Here is a 22,349-nt window from a genome sequence, read left to right as displayed (position 1 = left end):
AGGTGTGCTAGTTTGTTTTCTACTGATCCGAGGTGCAATGCACTTGGTAAACTATTTACCAGGCACATTTAATCTAGCTGAGAATAGCCCCTTCAGTCTCTGTCACCGCGCCGAAGAAAGCCAACCCCCCATTTTCTCTTACAGGGACTTCAGATTATTTACTTAAATGCATGGCTCTGCCCATTTTTGTCCTGTGACTAGAATGACCAGTGTTTGTCTTTCCTCCAGCTCATTGTAGCAGAGGAGGGTTCAGTCTCACTACATGCAAGAGCTCAGATAGCCCTGTCCCTGGCACAGACTTTGAGACCTCTGGTTCACCCCAGATTGACCACATTTCACCTCATCATGAAATGACAGCCTTGGCTAGGACATGCTTGCTGCCGTTCCATGGGAATGATTGTTTGCAAGTTGTTGCAGAAATGCAAAGCTGCAGCCCCTATTTTTGTCATCAGGACAATCCACGACGACTGAAAAAAACTCTTGTCAAGCCGTCACCTGGGACTGTACCGATACCTTCATCAACCAGTGTGCTGTTTCCGGGGCATCCTTGGACAGTGCAAACTCTTACAAACAGTGCTCCTGTTATAGCTGTTTGAATAGAGGGCACCAGGGCCTGCAAAGTAAGAGCAAGGGGGTGTGTGAGTGTGGGTGTTTTGTCAATTAGTGTTTTGAGCTGGCCACTGAGCACCCAGCATGTTAATGTGCAAGTGCCTGGAATCTAAAAGGTGGGTTATGTGTGCCACATCTAAATTCACCGTCTCTGTTGCTATCTTTCTCCCTTTGAATCCTTCCAATGTTGAGATGGTGCATTTAGGAGACAACTGAATTTGGCACTACTCTATAAACTCCTGCACTGAAGCAGTGAAAAAGCTCGCAGTAGACCATGGCTATACTGCCCTTCTTGAAGGGCAGGGATGTAAATTAGGAAGACAGATTTAAAACTGTTTCACAAAGTTAAAGGACTGATTTGATGGAGAACAAACTCAGTGTGAGGAAATGATGCATACATACTCCTGCAGAAGGCAAAAAGGTAACTGAGTTACATATGTTAAACACTAAAGGGATTTATATGAGGACGTGTAGTTCTACAGCATCTTAATAAAAGTAGTCAGCACAGTATTAGGATGGATTATCTCATACTGTACAGTTACTATGTGTAAAAAGGGAAACAAAAAATAGAATTTTATTGCTAATACAGCATAGAGTAAAAAAAATGGGGGGACGGGAATAGTTGTTTTAGCAAGCATATCTCATGCCTCAATGCCCCAGATAGGTTTGGGACACTCTTGTGTGAGGCCCTTTCACTTCTTTTCATTTGTGCTCTCCTCTCTATTTAGACCTGGAGAGATTTTTTTTTCTTTTTTTTGAGTCAGTTTTTCTATTTGCTACCATATTACTCTGCTAAAATAATTAACTGAAATGGAGAAATATTTTAAAGTAAGAAAAACCTATTTTCAGTTAAATAGAAAACTAACCCACCAATATTTACTAGTACATAAGTCCATATTAGTTTAGTAACAACCATTTGTGTCCGAAAAGTATTAGCTGCTTGGCAGTGAAAATGACTGAAAGTTGCTTTCAATAAATACACTGCTTCAAAAGGCTTTATAACAACACATGACAGTGAAAGGTTGTATTGTCTTCAGAGCTGTGCCTTCTAGTGTTTCTTTGAGTATATCCTGCAAGTTACTTGGGGTAGGAAAGAGAATAGTAATTTGATGCAAAGTTTGGTTACCTTGGTTTTCAAGAGGTACATACCAGTAGATACTGGTACTTATGGCTACTTTATTCCCCTGGCTGATAACTTGAATGTTAAGTTACACAGTAGATTTCCCACAAAAAGAGACCAAAGGGGACACACAGCAATACCTAAAAGGAGGAAAGTCTTTTAAGCATTTGACTGCATGCTCAAGCTTCTCTCTGCACAGGGAAATATCGTACCTAAGTTTGTATAGGACCCAAACTGCCCATCCATTTCAGAAAATGCCTCCAGTTGTCCCTCCTTGTTCACAATATCCTTGTTTCTTACCTAGGATTTCATTTTTACAGGAGAAGGGGAGGAGAGAGCAAGCTAACTGCACATTTAGTTCTGACTCACTTGTGTCTCCAACTAAAGCTATCATTGTACTTCTAGTACAGTGGATCTTGTTACAGCTTTATTTCCATAGATTGTTTGTATGTTTAAAAAAAGTTAAGACTACCTGTTGTGATTCCAAGAGCAGCAGTATTTCTGTCTTTTTTTCAGGATGGCAACAGAGTGCATATTTGGCTGTAAGAAGTTTTTCAGCTTCTGTAGATATGCTTTACCAAAAGCTGTATGAAGAAATTGAGTAGTTTGCAATTACTTATTGAATAGTCTAACATGTAATAGTTCGGGTTAAAAAGTACACCAGTTTTGTTGTATGCACCATTTTCTTTTGAGACAACCTTTTCTCACAATGGGTAAGGACTAGTGTACTTGTACCACTGGAAGTTTTACTCACTTATCTTAGTTACATCACTGATACAATTGTTCAGCTCCAGGAAATAATGAAGCCAGTAGTTTTCCAAGTGATTTGAAGATGGACAAAACCAAAGTGGCAGAGAAAGACAACTGGGAACAAAAAGGTCTGTTAATTTACATGTAGAATGTGAACTGTCTTCAGTGTTGCTATTACAAAACTGCAGCTACTGCAGCTACAGAGAACAGCTGAATGATGCAATAGCGTTCCCAAGTCCCACTTTGGGTTTGGACAATTAAGAATTAAGGAAAACTCAGACCAAAATATGATACAGTCCCAGGTCTAGGACAGCATTTTAAGCACTATAAAGTAATTAGTTCAGTAGTCCCAGATAAAAAAATTTAATCTTTCTATAGAAACAGTGCACTGTTTTACAAATGCGTTCATTTGGTTTTCAGTAATCCGTATTGATGTAAGTACAGCAAGTGTTACACAGAGCAGATCCCGCCCCTGCCCCTCCCTGGTCCTTTTGTCCGTAACATAAAAACTGAAACACAAAAGGCACCAAGCAAGAACTCACTCTAGCAGAACTTCAATATGACAAGACAGAGATCAGAAATGATTACAGTGTTAAATATCATCCTAACAATCTGAACCATTATTTAAAATAATTAATTTCTTAAAAAACAAATTTGGTGTTTGACTTCTCAGTAGTTACAAATCTGTAAAGGTTGAAATCAACACTGCACATTGAATTCATTTACAATGGTTTGAAAAAAACTGCAGCCTTCTATACATGGTTTATACAGGTTGGTTTGTGTGTATGTGTTCTTAAAAAAGTATCAAAACTGTAGAACTTTCAAATATATTTACATGCATCTGTTAGTTACAGTGTTATCACATACAGCCTTTTCTCAGTTTTTTTCTTCATGTACACAGTGCATGGATTTGTAGAAACAGAGCTTCATACCTTAAAACAATAACTGGATATCTCAATCAGTGAAAAAACTGCCTTTAAATCTAAAATTTGAATAGAAGGATGCTTGATTATTTATGTATTGACTATGCAGGCCATGAAGTATTTTGAGAGTATGTATTATGTTTGTAATGCACACTAGGTCTTTAGACACTTCCTTTTCTTAGTCAAGAATCAACTTCCAGCTCACAGTACACGGAATTTATTCTAAAAGAAAGAAAAACAAAAGGAAAAAAGGAAAAAAAAAACCCAAACCTATTCAGGCTGAGTTTCTTCTACTCACTTGAATACAAAAGCTTGGACTGACGTAAGAATGCTAGGAAGATTTCTCTAGGTTTTGGTACAGTTCAGGGAGGTACTAGTCCATCATGCAGCAATAGGTAAGTGTATTCACTTCCCACAGCATTCCCTGGGAATCTTATAGACTGAGATGAGAAAAAACTTTTTTCTGCAAGGTGCAGGACGGCCCAGCCAAAGATATTGCTAAGGCTGTAAATTTTTAACCTCCTGTAGCCTCCTGGCCTAGCGCTCTGTGGTATGAGGGATCTACCATGGTGCAGGTTGTTCCTTTGGAAGATAATTGTTGCACTTCAAAGAATTCTACATATGGTGAATTAAGACGCTACCCCGTAGCATCTCCTAAATTTGGACTCCTAATTGGTATGAGTAGGGGAAAAGGGCAAGGAGGGAAGGAATTAACTTTTGTTATTGTGGGCGCTTTTTCCCCTGATGAGCCAGGTGAGAGTGCTCACTTTGGGTGTATGGCAGTATGTGGCTAAATCTTTGTTTCTACTAATTCTAAGCTAATTTGAGAGGTGCAAGATTCCCAGTGGGGAAAAGCATTTAGATTTACATTTAGAAACAAACAAAAAAGCTAAATCAAATCTGTACCAAGCTGTAAAAAGCAACAATACAAAACAAAAAAAAAATTGGGTGCTGTAGGAGTTTCTCGTGACTGAAATGCTGTCAGCAGTAGCTCTTCAGTTAAAAGCGCTGCAGATGAATCTTTCTGGATGGACTGGAAAATGTAAAAGCAACCCTTACGAGCCAGTTTGGAAATCAGGAGCTCTGTTTGTTATGGGAGTGCTTCATTTGTCAGCTATCTTACAGTACAGCTCTTTCTTACTTCGTGTCTTTAGATTTCAAAGCAAACTGCTCAAACATCCTGTAAAAATTCAATTATCCCTAATTTTCATAAACGTAGGCTAGGAGTTTTAAAATATATGTATATATTTTTATATGTATGTATATATTTATATGCCTATATATCTATCTAGGCTAGATAGATATATACACAGATAATCTATGCACAGCAAGCCAAACATACAAAAAATAAATACTCTCACCCCTCTACTATATTTACAGAACAGATCTTATAATCCAGATTTTGTTAATAAATATTTCTAAACTGCCTGTACAGAATTTGTTTTACTTATGTTGATGGATAGCCACAAAGCATATTCAACATATTTACAAAATATCTATAAATATAGTCTTAAAATAAAGCAATAGCTACTGAACCTTCAGCCTGGCTGGTTATGTACATTGAGTTAGTAGCTCAGCTGTCGCTTATTCACTATCACAAATGGGTAGTGCAACAAGTTAAAATGTGTATAAAAGATTATACATACAAAACTCTCACATCCTTTGGATGTTTGCAGTTCATTATAACTTTGTGGTTACCCTTCTGCAACATAAATAACAATTAAAAAGAAGAAGCGGGTTCTGTGATCCAAAGCAAATTTGTTGAGTGCGTTGTTTGGAGCAGAAACTTCATCCTCATGGCAACCCATCATCTTCTAAGCTTAACGCTACACGCTGTGAAGGAAGAAAAACACACTTGCAGAGAAAGTTTGTGACTTGTGAATTTTGATGCCTTAGAACCAAATTCTGATACTGTTGCTAACTTGTATTTCCTGTTAAAAATCTCATTGTTGTCCCTGGTGTAATGGTGACAGAAACCTATTTTTGACCTGATTCTTTTCCCCAAATGGGGTCGCTCACTAAAGTGTTACTAAAGAGGCGTTGGAAAGTTTAATTCACTTGTGAATTACATGGATAAAGTTTCTTCTAAGGGATGACACCTTCTTCCAGTGTGATCTTTAGCAGGATCTTTAGATAATATAGGGCGTTACCTATGTGCCTGCCTGCCTAGAAGGTTTATTGCCTTCACTCATTGGATCTTTATGCTTTCTTCTAAACATACAGTGCAGTTATAACTGCCAATGCTTCATCTCAGCAGCACTGCTTCTTTGAAGGAGGCTCCTTTACAGGCAAACTGCCATGCAGACAGGTTCTCTCTCTCCTGCATACACAGGACTTGCTATCAAAATGAGTGTTTGCTTTTAATCTTGCCAAGGCAAATTTCCTTTACTTCTTACAGAACCTCATTCCTCATTCCAAAGAATCTGACTCTTTTCTGTGTAATATAACAGTGTAAATATTCTCCCTGGTTTGTAGAGAAACTCAAGTTATCCTTAAGATAGTTTAGACACTTGGTAGCAGTCTAAGCACAGATATAATGGAATCCAGTAGAGGGTAAGTAATCAGCTGTCACATATTGAGCTCTTGAGATAGCTAGCTTTACACTTGTTGCCTTACTACATATATTGATTAGGACAATTATTCTTCATTTGAACAGAATATCTTATTATATAGACCACTATATTCTAAGACAACTGCATGAGCTGCCTAGAAGTTCAGGCTTCTGCCTATTCAATGATTTTTTTGTCATTATATGCTAAATAACCAACACTGTAATTGGCTGGAGATAATTCTGTATCTAAACTCTCAACAAAATTAATATTCTCCGTCAGCAGTTTCCTTAGATACTTACTGCTGGGTAGACATGTCCAATTTGGGCAGTCCGCCCAATGTGGATTTCGTCTTCGTCTTCCTCTTCTGTTGTCTTCCTATACACTGGATTATCAAAATTCATGCTTTTAGTATTCTTCCGTTTCCAGTTCCTCCAGATGAGGTATCCCCCCATGCACAGCAAGCCAATGACCACTGAGGAAAGGGGAAAGAAAGGGCTGTTAGCCAGGCATGAATCTGCTGGGATGTTCCCGTGTAGATAGATACCCATCCTTATACAATCTTCTCGAAGCCAGGCTACTTTTCCCATTTCAACAGTTCCTGTACTCTTTTCCACCCCAACCTTGAAAGTCAGAAGAGTGTATTTACACTAGCATTTTGGTATGATCTCCTTCAAAGCTTAAACCAAATCAGCTTACCGACAGGAATGACGATTCCAATGACAGCTGCTGTCACAGTTGAATCAAAGCCTTGGTCATTATTTGCATCTGTAATTACAGAAGTAGTTCTGATCATTTAACTCATTCGCTGGTTTTAAAGCCACATCTAAAGAATGTTTTATGTTAGTAACCACGTTGTTCTGCCCACCAGAAAGCTTTTGTAATCAAAGAGTTTGCTAAAAGTTTTGTAATAAAATTATCACAGAGAAGATAAAAAGCATATACACACAAATCTGGGCTAAGCTGAGCTGTTTCTTCTTAGGAACAATAAACAGCCTGGCCATGAAGTGCAACTGCCCTTGCAGGATTGCAAACTACACACTAGGAGAGTGTGGCCAGTTAAGGGAAGTCCCCAGTACAGTGTTAGCAGATAGAGAAGCTCTAACCAGAAATGAGTAAGTGACTGTACTTGTGCCTCTAATTTTCAAGCACAAAAAAGGAGGCCGGTTTTAAAAAATGTGACATTTAATGGAAATTCTATGCATGGATCAAGGGATGCTGAATAGTGCTCTTAAAAATCCACAGTAGAACACTTTCTAGTACTGACACAATTAATGATTTATTGAGCTGTCAGAAGAAGAATGTAGTTCAAAGCCATCTGCACAGCTTTTCTTTTTAATTATTTTTTTTTATTTATTTACAGCTAAGGAGTTAGTCAACACATATATCACTGCAGTCTGCCTCAGCATGTAAGAGTGACCCCAAAACTCGATACTGTACTTACAAGAGAAAAAAACAATTATAGGGAAAAATAATTAAAAAAAAGAATCAATATACCTTTCAAATTACATACTTAAAAATGTTTGCTCTAAGCTCTTATAATAGGGGATTCAGCACAGAACATTTATTTTTGCTAAAATATCAGGAATTGAGAGAGGAGGAACTAACTGTAGTTTGTGTTTTGATACACTAATTCATGGAACTTAAAAGGCAATTTATCCTTTTAAACACTTCCCTCTGGCAGGCTGTTCTATTACACAGTTATTTACTTAATAATAAGCCAGACTATTTCAATTGTGGACAATTAAAGCACCTTGCTTCCATGGCTTATTAAAAAGTTAATTATTCCATTTGAAAGAAATTTGCACAAAAAAGCTTACAAGAATTTTAGAAATTGGATTTTGCTTTCCCACATGCAGTACAGAGTGCACTGCATCACTGTTACTACAAAAGACACCCTAGTCAAACAGGGATGGTTTATTTTTGCTTTCCAGATGCAATGGAAATGCCTGTTCTGCTCAGTGAAACGTTTAGGGAAGAAAAGTGTTTTATTCTTTTTAAAGCAATCTAGATCTGTTTGAGGTCTTGTATGACAGTCCTGAAGAGTAAAGTCTTCTCTCTGGACTAGAATTTTTTTTTTTTTGAAAAGCAGTTCAGCTTTTCTGCTTTGCCTTGGCAGCACAATCTAGAGAGATTACCTGTTAGCACTGAGATGGTAGGCTGGTGTTTCATTACGCACTCATTGTGTAGGGTGAACTTTAGGATAGCCTATTAGTGCTCTCCATTGGGATACTTTTCTAATATTGTAATGAAAAACTTCAAACGTATGTCATGGATCAGGCCATGTTAACATGCACAGCACAGCCACACAAAACAGATGCAGCTTGTCTTGGGCTATAGTAATTCCAAACATCCAGCAGGGCTAAAGCTGGACAGGAGGCATTTTTCACCCACAACTTGTGCTGGATCACATTAATTATTAAACAATTGAAATAGGTGAAGTGCCTGTAGAATCATCTGTAGTACGGTATGCAGCACTACCAACAGCACTGAAGCTGGGATGAACTAGTATTAGGCACAAGGCAAGGACAAGTATGAACTCTCAGGGCCTCACTGCTAGGGTCTGTTTCATGTGCGTTAGATGAAAATCTGACATTAATTCCTTAACATCCTGAGCGACTGGAATCACATCAGCCATCATAGCAGAGGTGTCTGCAGAAAGAGTACCTGATTCCTCCCGCTATGTAACAGGATGTGCCTGCATCCGACCTGTTTATAACTCAGATGTTAGGCAAGGTCTCGCACCAGTGCGTGAGTTTTCGTGATACAGTATATATAGAAAAAGAAAAGAGGAATCTCGTTCTCTTACAGTGCTGTGATAAATTGCTGTTTCCAGTGGTCATCTCAGAATCTATAAAGATGGATGTGGTGGAAGGTGAATGAAAACTTGGGGTGATAATCATAGCTTCTGATACAACTTTGGGGATGACTTCAGTGGTGTTATTGGCACTGCCAATTACAGTTGCAGTGGTCGTGGTACTGGCAGTACGGGATGCTGCGGTTGTAGAAACCAGTACAGTAGTTGAAGTAGTTGGAAGATCTGAAAAGCAAGAGCAAACATGAAATTTGGTAAAAGTAAGTACACAAGCAAATCACAAATGGTGATACAAATCTGGGGAGGATTGTTATGTTTACTGATTAGAAGCAGAAACCAAATTCCAGTTCTATTACCAGGTAGTCGGACTATCGATAGTTCTCTGCCTAAAGCTACAGAAATGATTTCCTGAAGTCAAGCTTTAGTTATTAATAGTAATAGAGCACTCTGGATGGAAGGTAGTTAAGAAGTTCAAAAGCTTAGGATTTTTTTCAGTACCTCAGAAGATACTGAATTTGTACCAGGAACTACTTGCACGTTAGGGAAAACTACATTGAAAGCACCCATCTCTTCAGGATATCATCAGCAATGACTGTGGCCTCTCCAAATCCAGAACCTATAGGGCAATAACACGGCAAATTTTAATGATTTATTGACCATTTACACTTTTAGTGCTGGGCCTTATCCCTTTTTTCTCCTCTTCCTGCTGTATCTTCTTCTGGTTATGCTTTCAAAAATAAGCAAGTTTTCAATAAAGGACACCATAATGCTGTGTTCGGAAGGCAGCAAGTATGTGGAATACAAAAGCTAATGTTTGTGTTCCACCATCAGGAAATATGTTCACTCCAAGTATGATTTTGTTGGAATAGCAAGAGTGACATGATTGTATTTACCTTTGTAGCATTTTTTCATGTCAGGACCCAGCCACATATTGTCAGGACAGGCACAGGTATACTTGGGAGAATGGGGAGAGATCTGAGGTGCAGGAAGACACAAATACTCACAGCCTCCATTTGGTTGGGGGCTGAGCTCACAGGAATCTGGAGCTGTTCAAGGATGCAAGAAAAGACAAGTTATTTTTCTAATTATTTATTTCTTGTTCTTGGCAAAGAAGTATCAGGTCCTCTAAGAAGACTCTTCTTTCCACTCCCTACCTCAATTAATCGGGCTGCTTAATCATCTTTACAGTTTGGAGTAGAGTGAAACCTTACAGACTACTATAAAAACTGCCCAAATATATAATGAATGGTAAGCATCCCAGTGACGAGAGTAACTCACTGTTATCAAGGATGCTAATTAAACAGCTATTAACAAATTGCAGACTTTTCAATAAATGCTGCTGCTGAATTAATTATGCAGGAACTTCAAACATTAGGCATTGATTTCACATTATTACCTGTGTTTTCTCTCTCATCAAGAACCACCAGGAAGCATTTCATTTACTAACTAAATGAACCTGCTTTAGGGCCATGATACCCTGAGGACATGTCTTACCTTTGGGCTGCTTTAATTCATGAAATACCACGATGTCATGAGGATTATTGAGATTTTCTGCCAAAACAGAGATATCCAAGCCATTCAGCCTGTTTGCGCTGAAGATTGCCTCATTCTCCAGGTCAGTCCAGAACACTCTGTCCTGCAGGAAATACATAGGATTTCTGACCTGGCCCTGCTCAAATCCAACTCAAGTTGGATTAAACTACTGTAGTCACAAAGTCAACGCACTGTGTTCCTACCTTGGGACACCTTTGGTTTATGCTACTTCTATCAGCAGATTTTTTCTTTTTTTTTTGGACACTGTCATTTCTAATGTTTAAAAGCACAGCAATCCTACATGTTTATAAAGAGCTTAGTAATTCTGAGTCGCTATGAGACTGAGACAAGGGAGCAGAAATCTGTTTAAGTACAGGAGAGTTGCATCCATTCTGTTTCTGAACCTTTATTTTTTAAGGACAGGGTGGATCATGAGCAGAGGGCCATAGCAGAAACTTTTGTTATGTCTGCTGTTTTTTTTCTCCTTTCCAAAGATAAGACCTGGGTTAAGCAGGTATCTACAAAGAGGCCAGTGCCTACCTGGAAGATGAGTCTCTATTTCTCTTTTTTTATTAATAACTTTTGCATGGCATACTATGATTGAAGATGCAAAATAACTGGTCAAGGAGGTACACAGGAATTGCAGTTATCAAACAGTATTTGGTTGCTTGGTCAGCTATGTATGCTTCTGCCTGCTGAAAACCACATGTTTCAGTAAGGAAAGCCACATTGCTGGACAACAAGGGCAAATTATCAAAAGCAAAAGGGTTGTCTGTTATCCTAACCAGCCATTCAGATGAGGAAGGGTGTACAGAGGTTAAATAACCCAAGAGATCCTTCAAAACACTGCTGATGAGGATAAAACTAAAGAGCAGCAATATCTTGGGGAAAACTGTACCCAAACTTAGATGCCTAGATATCACACACATTGCATGGGAGGAATAAGGATTTTAAGGAAGAGGGGTTTGCTGAGTCAAAAGCCAACCTAGTTAAGTGAAATGAAGAGAAAAGAAAGGAGGCTGTGACACACACCTTGATGGGGAGCCAACCACGTGCTTTTCTCTGCTATCGCTTACCTAGAGTGAGGTGCCAAAGTTGAAGCTTTTGTTCCCATAATCATTTAAATAATCACAGAAGGGAGCTTAGCTACAAGAGAGAAGACTTCACTGCCCCAGGCTAGTGATACTTGGCAATCCTCTACCAGGGGAGGAAGAGCTGGATTGTCTCTCTGCTTCCACCCAGGCAAAGCAGGGATTTGAATTATGTCTTCCATACCCCTGGAGTACTCCTGAGATAGGATGGGGAATGCAGAGTTTTGAACACATGCTTAGCATGAGATACAAACTGCAAGGAAGGCATTAGCCCGGGGCCCTGCCACTGGGTAGCTGTGCGTAAACTAATGGCAGAAACGTGGATGCCCATTTATGTAGTAATTTCTGCAGATCTCAGCAGGTCTTAGTTCTTCCTTGATGACATCTGAGGATCTGAACTGTACTATTCAATTAATTACTGCACTGCTCTTAGTAAGGCTACAGTGTGACACTGAATGGTACAAGAGTACTGAATCTACAAGACTGACAGGGTTTTCAATGGAATGTACTCAAGTAGGAGTTGGAAGCCTAATGCCTTTGTGAAAACAGGCTTATGTCTGTGTAGGATCACAGCTATATTTTTTTTTGGACAGAGAAGTTTCTCTGGTGTGTGGCAGGGTTTGTGTGTCATAACTGGAGCAGTTCAGCCTGAAAGAGAGTTATCTGACCCTGTCAGAACTAGATGAACAAGCACCTTTCTAATGCCAAGTCCCCAGCCTCAGCAATGTATTGGTGCACAGTGACTGCAGGGAGAGCCCTGCGAGTGCCTTGCTGGCACAGATACTCCCAGCTGAAGCCTTGAGACTCCTGAGACAGGTGAAAACGTTTCTGAAGATACTTCTGCAGATGCTGGGATGGACAACAGAAACAACTAGCCAACGCAGCAAAATTTAAGGGGCTGTCCTCCCCTGAGGGTTCTGTTGGCACCAGAAAATGCAACACAGGTATGCCAAGATGGTGTGAAACAAAGCTGCTGAGAGCAGCAGAGTGCTCCACTGCAGGCTGAGAGGTTGCTCTGAGCCCATGCAGCTCCCCTCACAGTCCAACTTTCAAAAGACGAGAGGTTGCAGTGTCACTCAGTGAGTGGTTGTCCCACCTGCTAATGACAGTAAGTGGCTTCTCCTTTCCATTGCTAATAGTTTTGGCCTTTGCATGGACAGTTGGCTCAATTCAAATAAAGGAAAACCCATTACCCATTTTCCAGTTCTGTGGGAGGTGTTATGCTGGGCACCACCTGCCCCTTACAGATGCACTGGTACTACATTAGGTAAAAGCATGAGACAACACATTGCTCCTGATAAGGGTTTTAGAAAACAATTTTCCCTGCTGAACCCACACCAGGTTAATTGGTTTCTATAGCAGCAAACGCCCTCGCTGAGCTTTCTGTGCTATGCAAAAGGCAGAGCTTTTAATCAAGAAGAGCTTTGAGACCTCTTGCTGTCTCCAGTCTGTTCTGCATCCGTTTTCGACTCTTACCTCAAACACTGCTAAGCCGAAAGGATGGCTCAGATCATCAACAGAAGAGATCAGAACTTTTCTGTTGCTGCCATTGAAATCAATGCAGGACAGTGAATGCAATTTGGAGTCTACCCAGTAGAGACGCTGATTCAGCAAATCTGAGAAGTGAAACACAATGAAGCAAAATTACACACAGCTCCTGCAACTCTTTTTCTCTTGCCCAGCATGTTTTCCCTGCTGGCAGCATGACTAATCTCTTTATTATTGGGCCTTTTTTTTTTTTTTTAACACTAGTTCTGATTTTGAATCAGTGCCCAGATATGCTGGGATAAGATCCTATAAAAAAGATTAAAAAGGAGGAACATTCTGGGGGGTGCGTGCGTGTGTGTGGAATGCCTGACTGACAGCTATGTACAATGAGGTTCTTTTGTTACCAGGAGGAGCAGGCCAGCAGCAGTTTGGGCTTCTCAGAGTCACTCCATCAGTGCCTGAACAAGAAGCTTCATCCCTCTCAAGGCTGTTCAGTCCTTGGCCTCTTGCTGGAGAACAACAACTGTGACTCAAATGAAACACCTCTCTGAAGGAGCGGTGCAATTCACACGTTTTCAGTGAAGAAGAATCCTGGGTCCAGGATCACTTCTTCTTCTTGTGCTGCAGGCTGGGGGAATGCTGGTGGTGGGGACACTCCTACCACAACCAGCCAGGTTTTGGGGAGGGTGCAGGTAAGAGTGGCAGGGAAGGATCCAATGTTATTTAGAACGCTAAGCACTGAATTTCTCTTCCTGGAGCAAATTCACTCATTTTGGATGAGATTCACTAAACAGAATGCAAGTGGATGAGTGCCAACACAAAACAAGTACTGTAATTAAACAAGTCATTAATTAATTTCTTAATTACTAAAGGATAACATTATTTGTTCACAGTAGTAGCACTTCAACACTATGCAATGGTAGCAGCATTTCCTCCTACATCCTTGTCACGGCCAGAATTTTCAAATACAAAACCAAGCAGCGAACCTCACATGTGCATGGTGTTAAACACATATGGCTGTAACTCAGAGGAGGGTGTCCCCTGCTGCCCCATGAGGGCAGGGAACCTCCTTTCCACTCAGCGAGAAAGACCACAGCCCTCTGTGGGCCAGCAGGATGCAGGATATGAGCCAAGATGGGTTCCATCTTGCTACGCCCACCCAGAGCGGCTGGGCAGGCATGTTGACGGGGAACGGGCTCTGCAGGCTGTGTCTCTTTCCTTGATGTACTGTGCATTAATCAGTCCAATGAGGTATCTTGACACTGCTTCTGAGACAAGTCAGGTCCAGAGCCACTAGCACCAAGGACTCTCTGATGCTTCCTGGACTTCCAAAGGGTTGTTGCAGCTCTGCATCCTCTCCCAAAATTTCCCTTTGCCTTAAGGCACACCTAAAAGCAACTCAAAGCTCCTGCAGTATGAGGTTCTGACTGTGGCAAGACTTACTGACTATGTTTGCTACTGAAATAAAATTGCTTGTGTGAGTGAGCAGTAAGTGACAGAGTATTTCCAGGATTTTTGTGTGCAGGTGCCTTTGAGGTTTTAAAATTTTGTTTTCCTATTTAACAATAAAAATAAATTTACGTCAGCCACAGTGGATGCTGTAGCTCTAACCTGGGCACTTACCAAGTGTGATTCCATTTGGCCACTCAATGTTGTCAGTCACCAGCACTTGCCGCCCCACACCATTCAGGCCAGCTTTCTCGATCTTAGCTTTGTCTCCCCAGTCAGACCAGTACATGAATCTGAGAGACAGATGCAAGAAAACAGTAAATTGGACTGTAGTGTAAGAAATCTACTATCTAGTGTAAGAAATCTACTAATTGGAGTGGGAGGTGCCCTGTTCCCTCCTTATTACAGCAAAGCCCCTCAGCCACTTCAGTTAATTCTGATATGCACCTACTGGAGTCACATACTGTCCCACAGGGCGTACTCTGCCACAAAATTTGCACCAGAATGCAACATCTCACCTTAGTAACCCCGTGCAAACTATCTCCTGGTGCATCTGCTAGGTATGTGGACTTCATTTATCCAAGTAGCCCAACACATGTCAGACAGAATACTTCATTTCCCAGTACAACCTATGTGCCTGGACCAGCTCAGGCCCATCAAACACATGACCTGACCATTATTTTCAGTATTTTCTTTAACAGCAGTGGTCTTGCAAAGAGTTAGTTGAGCCATCTCAGCAGTCCCATTTAAGTTCAATGGATCTATCTATCTTAAACGGCACCTGAAGTCTTGGTGAGATGAGAACCACCCACAAGTTTGTAAGAGGGGCAGAAAGAAGACTGGACCATCTCTGTTGGCAAAGGGAGTGTTTGTGGTCTTTACACCTACCTCCGTGTGGGATCAACAGCAATGGCTCTTGGCTCACTGAGGTCACTGTTGAAAAGTGTCCTCCTCCTGCTTCCATCTGCAGTGGCCACTGAGATGGTCTTGTTTCCGGAATCCGTCCAGTAGATATTCTTGTGAACCCAGTCTATTGCCAGTCCTTCAGGAGAGTTCAGCTGGCTGTCTATCAAAATCACCTGCTCAGCTGTGTCACTCGCTTTGTCTATGTAGGCACTGCAAAGACAGGACATGTCACTGGACTGACACACAGCACAAAGAGGGCCCTGCACACATGCATGGGGTTGGACTGCAGACAGCTGAATGCCAGGTAGCACCACTGCAACCCCACGGAAAGAAAGCGCACGTGTGGCAGCATGTCTGACATAGAAGCCCTTACGGTTGCACGCTGCAAACTTCCGCTTCCTCCTACAACGTGTTCTTATTTCCCTGTATCCTATGACTCTCTTAAGGTAGCCAAATGCCTCGTCATCTAATTAGTGACGCGCATGAATGGATGAACGAGATTCCCACTGTCCCTACCTACTTTCTGCCATCCTATCTGGATGGCAGGCATTTCCAGAATAGAGAACTGTCATTTTATTTTTCTACCTGTGTCCTGCTATAACTGCACAATTCAGCCAAACATTTGGCTTCAGGCACATTAACTTCAATAGCATCAATTCATGGGATTTATGGACATTAGAAATATTATCTCCAGTGCTCTGCTGAACAGAGTTGAATTTAGCATGCAAATAAACGTGCTTAAGTGTATTGCAGAATTAGGACCTGTGTAACTAATTATGATTCATCAAAGGAATTCATGGAGCTGTACTAATTTGGCAAGTGATCTCGTTAGAAACAAAGAAAAGGTTCACTAAATATCAGTGGCAGCCTCAAAATCTTTCAAAACGCTGATGAAAGGCAGCAAACTCCACATGGATGTTTCATAAATAACTCAATGTTGCTCCTACAAGCACACAGGCTGATTCTGCTCTGTTGCTCCTACACCTATATCAATTGCACTGAGTGAACTGAAATGGAGTTATTCTGAGTTTACATCAGTGTTTCTAAGAGCTTAGTCTGGCTCTTGGAATAACTTGGCACATCTTAAAAAAGTTACAAAACAGCAGAAAGTTTCTGTCCCCCCCAAACATTTGAAACTGCAAGATGGTTTACATCTCCTGTTCACTGGCCATCCTGCCTTTGGTCATGGAATGAGAAGGTAAGTCATATGGGAGCTGAGCTCTCAAGTATCAGATTAGAGACCTGGAAACAGATGACTAAAACCAGGAATTCTTGACACTGTTTTATGGTCTGTGGCCCAGCTGGAATGGCAATGCAGAGTCAGCCTGGATTAACAGCATGCTACTGCATCTTCACTACAAGGAATGGTTTTGGTTTCTCTCTGACCCAACACCAAATGAACGGTATCATCAGGGTCCTGCAGAGCATCTGACAATGTTCCCAAGACTCTGTTATTTTAGTCTGACAAGCATCACATGTTCTAACTACACAGCTCCAGGTCAGCTAATTCCTCCCCAGTGAAACACTTGTGTTCAATACTTCCTGTCCACCACTGCGGTGAGCTGCTGCGCTGTACCCTCAATGTGACTCGCTGCACTGGTGAGGAAGCCAAGAGAGGCTCCTGCGGCTTTCAGAATGGGAAGGCTGAAATACAGGTGACATTTCAATTCTCCCAGTAACTAAATATTGTAAAAGATCTTCTGACAGCCCAAAGGGGACATCGCCTCAGTAGGAGAGGATTTGGAAAGGCAAGTGAGGTGAGCATTAAGAAAGATGGGATCTCTTGCCAGCAATTGCCTCCTGTACCATAGTTTTCACCTTGCGATAGCCTCTCAACTATAGACTGCTTTACCCCAGAGGACTCCTGCAGGTGGAGTCCTGCTCTCTGCTGGAAGGACATGGTGGCCTTTTGTTTAGAAGTGTTTGATATTAGTGATAGTAGCAGTATCTTAAACAGGAATTGCACAGCTTGCTCTGCAGTAAAGGTGGGACTTACAACATAGCTAATGCAAGCAGAAGTAAGAAAGAGAAAACTTCTGCTGGTTGGAAAAAGAAAAAGGCTTGGTATAGCCATGTTCAGGGTATGAACACTGTTTAGTGGCCCTTGGCGCCCCAGGACATTCACTGTCAGAGAGCTGCAGAAGGAGCAGTACATCTTGAATAATTCTCTGTGTATGAATACAAAGCCCTTAACCACCCCTGCCTGTGCCTACAGAATCAGACACGGTGAAAGGAGCCAGCTTTCTTCTGAACCATCTCCCCATTTTCAGAGCCTCACAGGCCTGCTCAGGGTACCTGCCTAGCTACTTGAGTGCTTAATACTCAGCACAGCCTGGGCAAATTTCCCTGCCAATGGCATGGGAGCTACCACAGCCTGCAGAAACCCTGGCTTGGATCCCACACACTGAAACCAAATCAACCTTTGCCTGATCATTAGCTAAAATCCATAACAAATCACTGTAGAAGCTGCAATAGGATGCAATAGCTAGGCAAATCAGAATATACATGGGGGAGTTTTAGCACATAAATTAAATGCATTTTTGACTAGGCACACTCACAAGCCCCGGTACATAATACTCTGATGGATGCCATAAAAACAGCTGAAGGAGGAGGGAAAAGGAGAATTACAGAATGTGTACTGTGGTCAAGTGCTGTGAATTTAAATCCAGTCTACCAGAGACTACAGTGGGCAGCTAGTATCTGTGTTGCTACCGCCTTGCTCCCACCATTTGCCTCCTTCGTGCTTTCAGATGCCAAGTCCTTTGTGGTTTCATGTACAGCAAGCACACAGCACAGCAGCACTCTCGCGCAGCATTGCTTAGCAATATTATGATTCAGTAAACGAGTCTACATGTAATTGCACAAATGCAGCAGGATCTATTATTGACAAAAAGCCTTCCTGTCTTATCAAACTAGATAACTGCACAAGCCCCTGGTTTCTTTATCAATTCCTAAAAAAGCTTACAAAGTCTGGGCCACAACAGGTAATCCAGTAAGGGAAGAAAAGCGCTCAGGTTCACTGTACCCTGAATTGTTCTCTGCGGATTGTCCTTAAAGGGTACAGATTGAACCGCAGCTTTGGAAAGGTACCAAAACACACATCCTCTCTTACCCCTTACCTGTAGATTTTTCGGTAGAACAAATCACACCAATATATTCTGTTTGTTGACACCTCCACGTCCAGCGCCACGACATTCTTCAGCATGGGAATGATGCGAGAGTAGTCCCTTTTCACCAGGTCTATCTTACGGACCTCATGGCGATTGGTGAAGATCAGGTACGGACTCTTGCCTACCACAGAAAATAAGCACATTTGTCATTTTAGCAGCTGACCCATGGGCTGGATCCAGCTTTCATTTCTCAAACAGCAACAGAACTATCAGTCACTGGTATGTCTGCTTTGTAAGGAAGCTTTACGCCACACCAGAAGTGTAAACGGCTTCCAGAGGCAGAGCTATCTCACACGGACAGGAAGGACCACAGCACCCCTGTGGTCACTAGATGCACACTGGCTCTTGGTCTGCCCATTCTGCTAAGCCACAAGCAAAACTCTGGGGAATGTCCTCACCTTCAATTACACATTTTAGATACAAAATACATGGGCCAGATTTTGGTGACTCATGGCCAGGACAAGGAAGAAACAGCCCTCTGGGCTGGCTGGAGGGAAGGGAGGCAGCCAGACTTGAGGCATGATAAAGCCACATTGAATCCAGCAAAGCCAGGACTAGTTGCCAGGGAGGAATTTTAGACTGTCACATACACGCAGAACTCGCGCAGTCCACCTGAGCGCTTGGGCTCAGGCAGTTCACATCCCTTTTTTGTGGGGCCAGAGCCTGCAGCCTGGGTACTGGTGATACTGCTACTGCAGTTGTGATCTTGGGCCAGCCCAGGCCAGAGCCTCTCAAGAACCATAAAGTTGACCTGAATTTTCCAAAAGACAGGAGAGCAGGACACATAGAAACCCAATGGTTAGTTTGCTTAGAAGACCACAGCCAGCACCTTTGCCTCCACGGTTATTCACAGTGGGCCCCATGGAGGGCAGTTTCCTACTGTAGGAGGCAGACCCCTATGCCTCTTGGCTCAGACCAAGAAGTGCACATCCTTGCCCTCTGCAAGTAGCAGAGCATGTGATTCTGTGTGTTCTTGAGTGTCACTAAAATAAGCTGCGAGTCAAACAGCTAAAACTTTAGTTCACTCTGTGCACCTCCCTGTTTGAGATAGGGACAGGATGGGAGACTCAGAACAAGCTTTAGTGGGTTAGACTGGTTTGTCTCCAACAGTGGCCAGTAGAAGATCCTAGCAGAAAGCATCTTTCCATTGCGAAGGACAGAAAGGGAGTGAGGAACATGATACTGAAAGGGAAGAGCTGGAACAAAGTTCTAGCTCCGGAATATATCATGCTGCAGGGCTCCCAGCACAGACTCTTGGACACAACAGAATCTTCTAACCAACAAGCAGATCAGTGTCCCAGGATTTGGGTCAGTCCTAACTCACTGCAGGTGTGAGACTAACAGACTTTATGAGGACAGCAGAACACTGTGCATACCATATAGAACCTGGGAAGAAAGTGGCCACATGGATGTGGAGGATAACACTAGAGGAGCAATTTTGTATTGCAGGTAACCCACCCTTCCCCAAGAGACCCACTGTTTCCATTAAAGAAACCCCCAGCATGGCTAATGCTCAGTCTTGCACAATTCAACTTTCTATCCCTCTAACATTAACATTCATTTTTGCAATAAGGTCGAGCAAACTGCTGGTGTTCATGTTGGTAATTTGCATAAGAGGCTGGGAGGGTGGAGAGGTGGCTAACCTACCGTGCTTTAATTGGGATATTTTCTTCCTTTTAATACTACTACCACTAAATGTTTTTGCTGCACTGTTTTTAATAACACCTGTCAACAGACTTTCTTTTCTAGTTTAGGCTTCAAACAGCCAACTAGTGACTGTAATCTTGCTCTGTACACTTAAAATATTCTGATCTGCATGATCAGTAGTTCTTGCCTAGAGACGCATCTGCTATCACTGCAGCAGTTCTGTGCTGCTCGAAATGAAATGTCTTTGCTTGCTTGCTTTGCTAGTTTCCTTTTGTTTCTGTTCCCCTCGCCTCAGCCCTGCAAGCATGTTTTCTTATTGGAGTTGTGATGTTGAGCAAGCAGAGTTTAAGTGCCTGTGGCACTCTCTTACCTACAGCTTTGCAGTTCTTGGATAGGGTGTCCATCTCATATCCCTCGTAGCACTCGCATTTGTAGTCCCCCTTGTAATTAATGCAGATCTGGCTACAAGCGTCTGGATTCTCACATTCATCTATGTCTGAAAGGAGTGTTTGAAACCCATCAATAACTTGAAATCAAACCATCTGTGATGGAGCAATGCTGAAGTGAATATAATCACATCTCTGTATGGTGAAACACAAGGGACTGCTGTTTGCATGTAAATTACCTCCACACGTTTTTTTATCCAGAAGCTTGTATCCGAGCGGGCATTCACATTCATAACCAATCTTCAAGTCTTTGCATATGTGTGAGCAACCACCGTTGTTCATAGAACATTCATTAATACCTGGAAGGGATATACAGATTATCTATGACAAAGGAGGGCTTTTAGTTGTAAGACTGAATAAAATTAAGAGAGGTCCTCAGAAATTTTCCGGTATCTATCAGCTTTTGGTAGACAGGAGCTGGCCCCATAGACCATATGAGTGACTTCACTGATAGGAAGCCACCACCATATCACTTTCTTGCTCTTTATTATTCCAAAACAACACTGTAGGATCATTTGGACTGAAAGCTAGCGGCTAAATGAACAGGGAGCCCTGGGGATAAGAGCGTATGTGAATCTCTGCATCTCATCCCATCAGAGAGCTGCTGCTTTGAGCATGTTCTGCCACATGTGAGAAACTTCTAAGGGACCTAAGGGCTCTCTCCAGGAGACTCCCTCTTCCCCATGCACTGGTTCATGTTGACTTTTCTGAACAGTCTCTCTGAGTTTTAATAATTCATGCTGGGGGAGTCTCATCTCCCAGGGGCCAGATATTTTGAAATACTGTACTATTTTCCCCATCTAGCTCCAAGGAATGATCTATGTGAAAATTCCAGAAAACACCAAAGTACAGTCTGTCAGAGATACTCCATTAGCACTGAGGTACAGTCCTCCCACAAACACCTCCCACATGACAGTCTCTGCTGGCAGCCTGCATCAGCCCAAGTGTGCAATTTATGAAGCAACGGCCCCCATCCTCTCCTGGGTCCCCGTCTAATCCAAGGCCACCTCTCTGATCCTGCTTTCAAATTATGAAATGGAAAACAGACTAAATGGATCCTTGTAACTAGAACTGAATGAGAGGTTAAGGAGAGCTGGTTTCCTGTCAGAAATAACATTTGTTGTTGTTGTAATTAATCTACACAAGGTGAAGAGAAAGTCCTCTCCCTAAGTAAGACTGCTGAACAGAAGCTGCGGGATTTCAGGGATAGTGGGCTCACTAGAACAAGCAAAACTGACTTGCTTCAATCTATAATGCAATTTAAAGGCAAATTTTTCGTTTATCTTTTACTTCTTGCTCCTTACACACTGCAGGTGAGCAGTACAGAAGAGACATTAAACCAGGGCTCTTGGAACAAAATGAAAACAACCACAAGCAATTAAGTCAGTAAGACTAGGAAAATACCATGCCAGAAGGAACCCCATCTCAGCTCTGGGATGCTTCCACCTTCCTATCAAAGACACACACATACAGATATCAATACATTATTAATAGAGTAAGTTCACCAGGCTCTAAGAAGGTGTCCATAGAGTCACATTGTGTGTTGTCACTGTTCAGTGATGTTTATTAATGGGTATCTCCTATTCCTACACTTGCATAGGCCTCTAGCAAATTGGGTCATAAACGTGCACAACTGCTCTCTGCAAAATACTACAAAGGCTGTTTCAACTAACAAGCAAACCCTTACTCAGATGATTCCCATGGTTTCAGAGGTGCTTTGTGGAATGGATTTAGAGATTGTAAATCAAGGTTCACTGGTTCACTTGCTGCACTTCTCAATAGGAGCTGAGGAAGAGCCAGGCAGAGACCTTAGCCTGTTCTCTTTCTGCTGGGCAGCTGCTGCCCACTACCCA

General features: G+C 41.9%; 1 protein-coding gene across 2 annotated transcripts in view; it reads right to left on the bottom strand.

The window, feature by feature from the left end:
• Positions 1-2,918: 2,918 nt before the first annotated feature.
• The window catches only part of LRP8 (LDL receptor related protein 8), a 196,471-nt gene continuing 177,040 nt past the window's right edge, over positions 2,919-22,349 (bottom strand). For both annotated transcript variants that reach the window (XM_072868119.1, XM_072868120.1), the window contains 12 exons: positions 20,676-20,795; positions 20,421-20,546; positions 18,353-18,524; positions 15,216-15,443; positions 14,502-14,620; positions 12,867-13,006; positions 10,261-10,402; positions 9,660-9,812; positions 8,761-8,991; positions 6,651-6,719; positions 6,254-6,426; positions 2,919-5,235 (listed from right to left, as the gene is read on the bottom strand). In XM_072868119.1, coding sequence (XP_072724220.1) covers positions 5,197-5,235; positions 6,254-6,426; positions 6,651-6,719; positions 8,761-8,991; positions 9,660-9,812; positions 10,261-10,402; positions 12,867-13,006; positions 14,502-14,620; positions 15,216-15,443; positions 18,353-18,524; positions 20,421-20,546; positions 20,676-20,795 — 1,712 coding nt within the window. In that variant the 3' untranslated portion in view covers positions 2,919-5,196. The remainder of the gene's footprint in view (positions 5,236-6,253; positions 6,427-6,650; positions 6,720-8,760; positions 8,992-9,659; positions 9,813-10,260; positions 10,403-12,866; positions 13,007-14,501; positions 14,621-15,215; positions 15,444-18,352; positions 18,525-20,420; positions 20,547-20,675; positions 20,796-22,349) is intronic.

This window comes from Ciconia boyciana, chromosome 7 (genome assembly GCF_034638445.1).
Source record: "Ciconia boyciana chromosome 7, ASM3463844v1, whole genome shotgun sequence".
Lineage (NCBI taxonomy): Eukaryota > Metazoa > Chordata > Aves > Ciconiiformes > Ciconiidae > Ciconia > Ciconia boyciana.
Note: the sequence above shows the minus strand (reverse complement) of the source record. Positions and strands in the feature narration are given on the sequence as shown.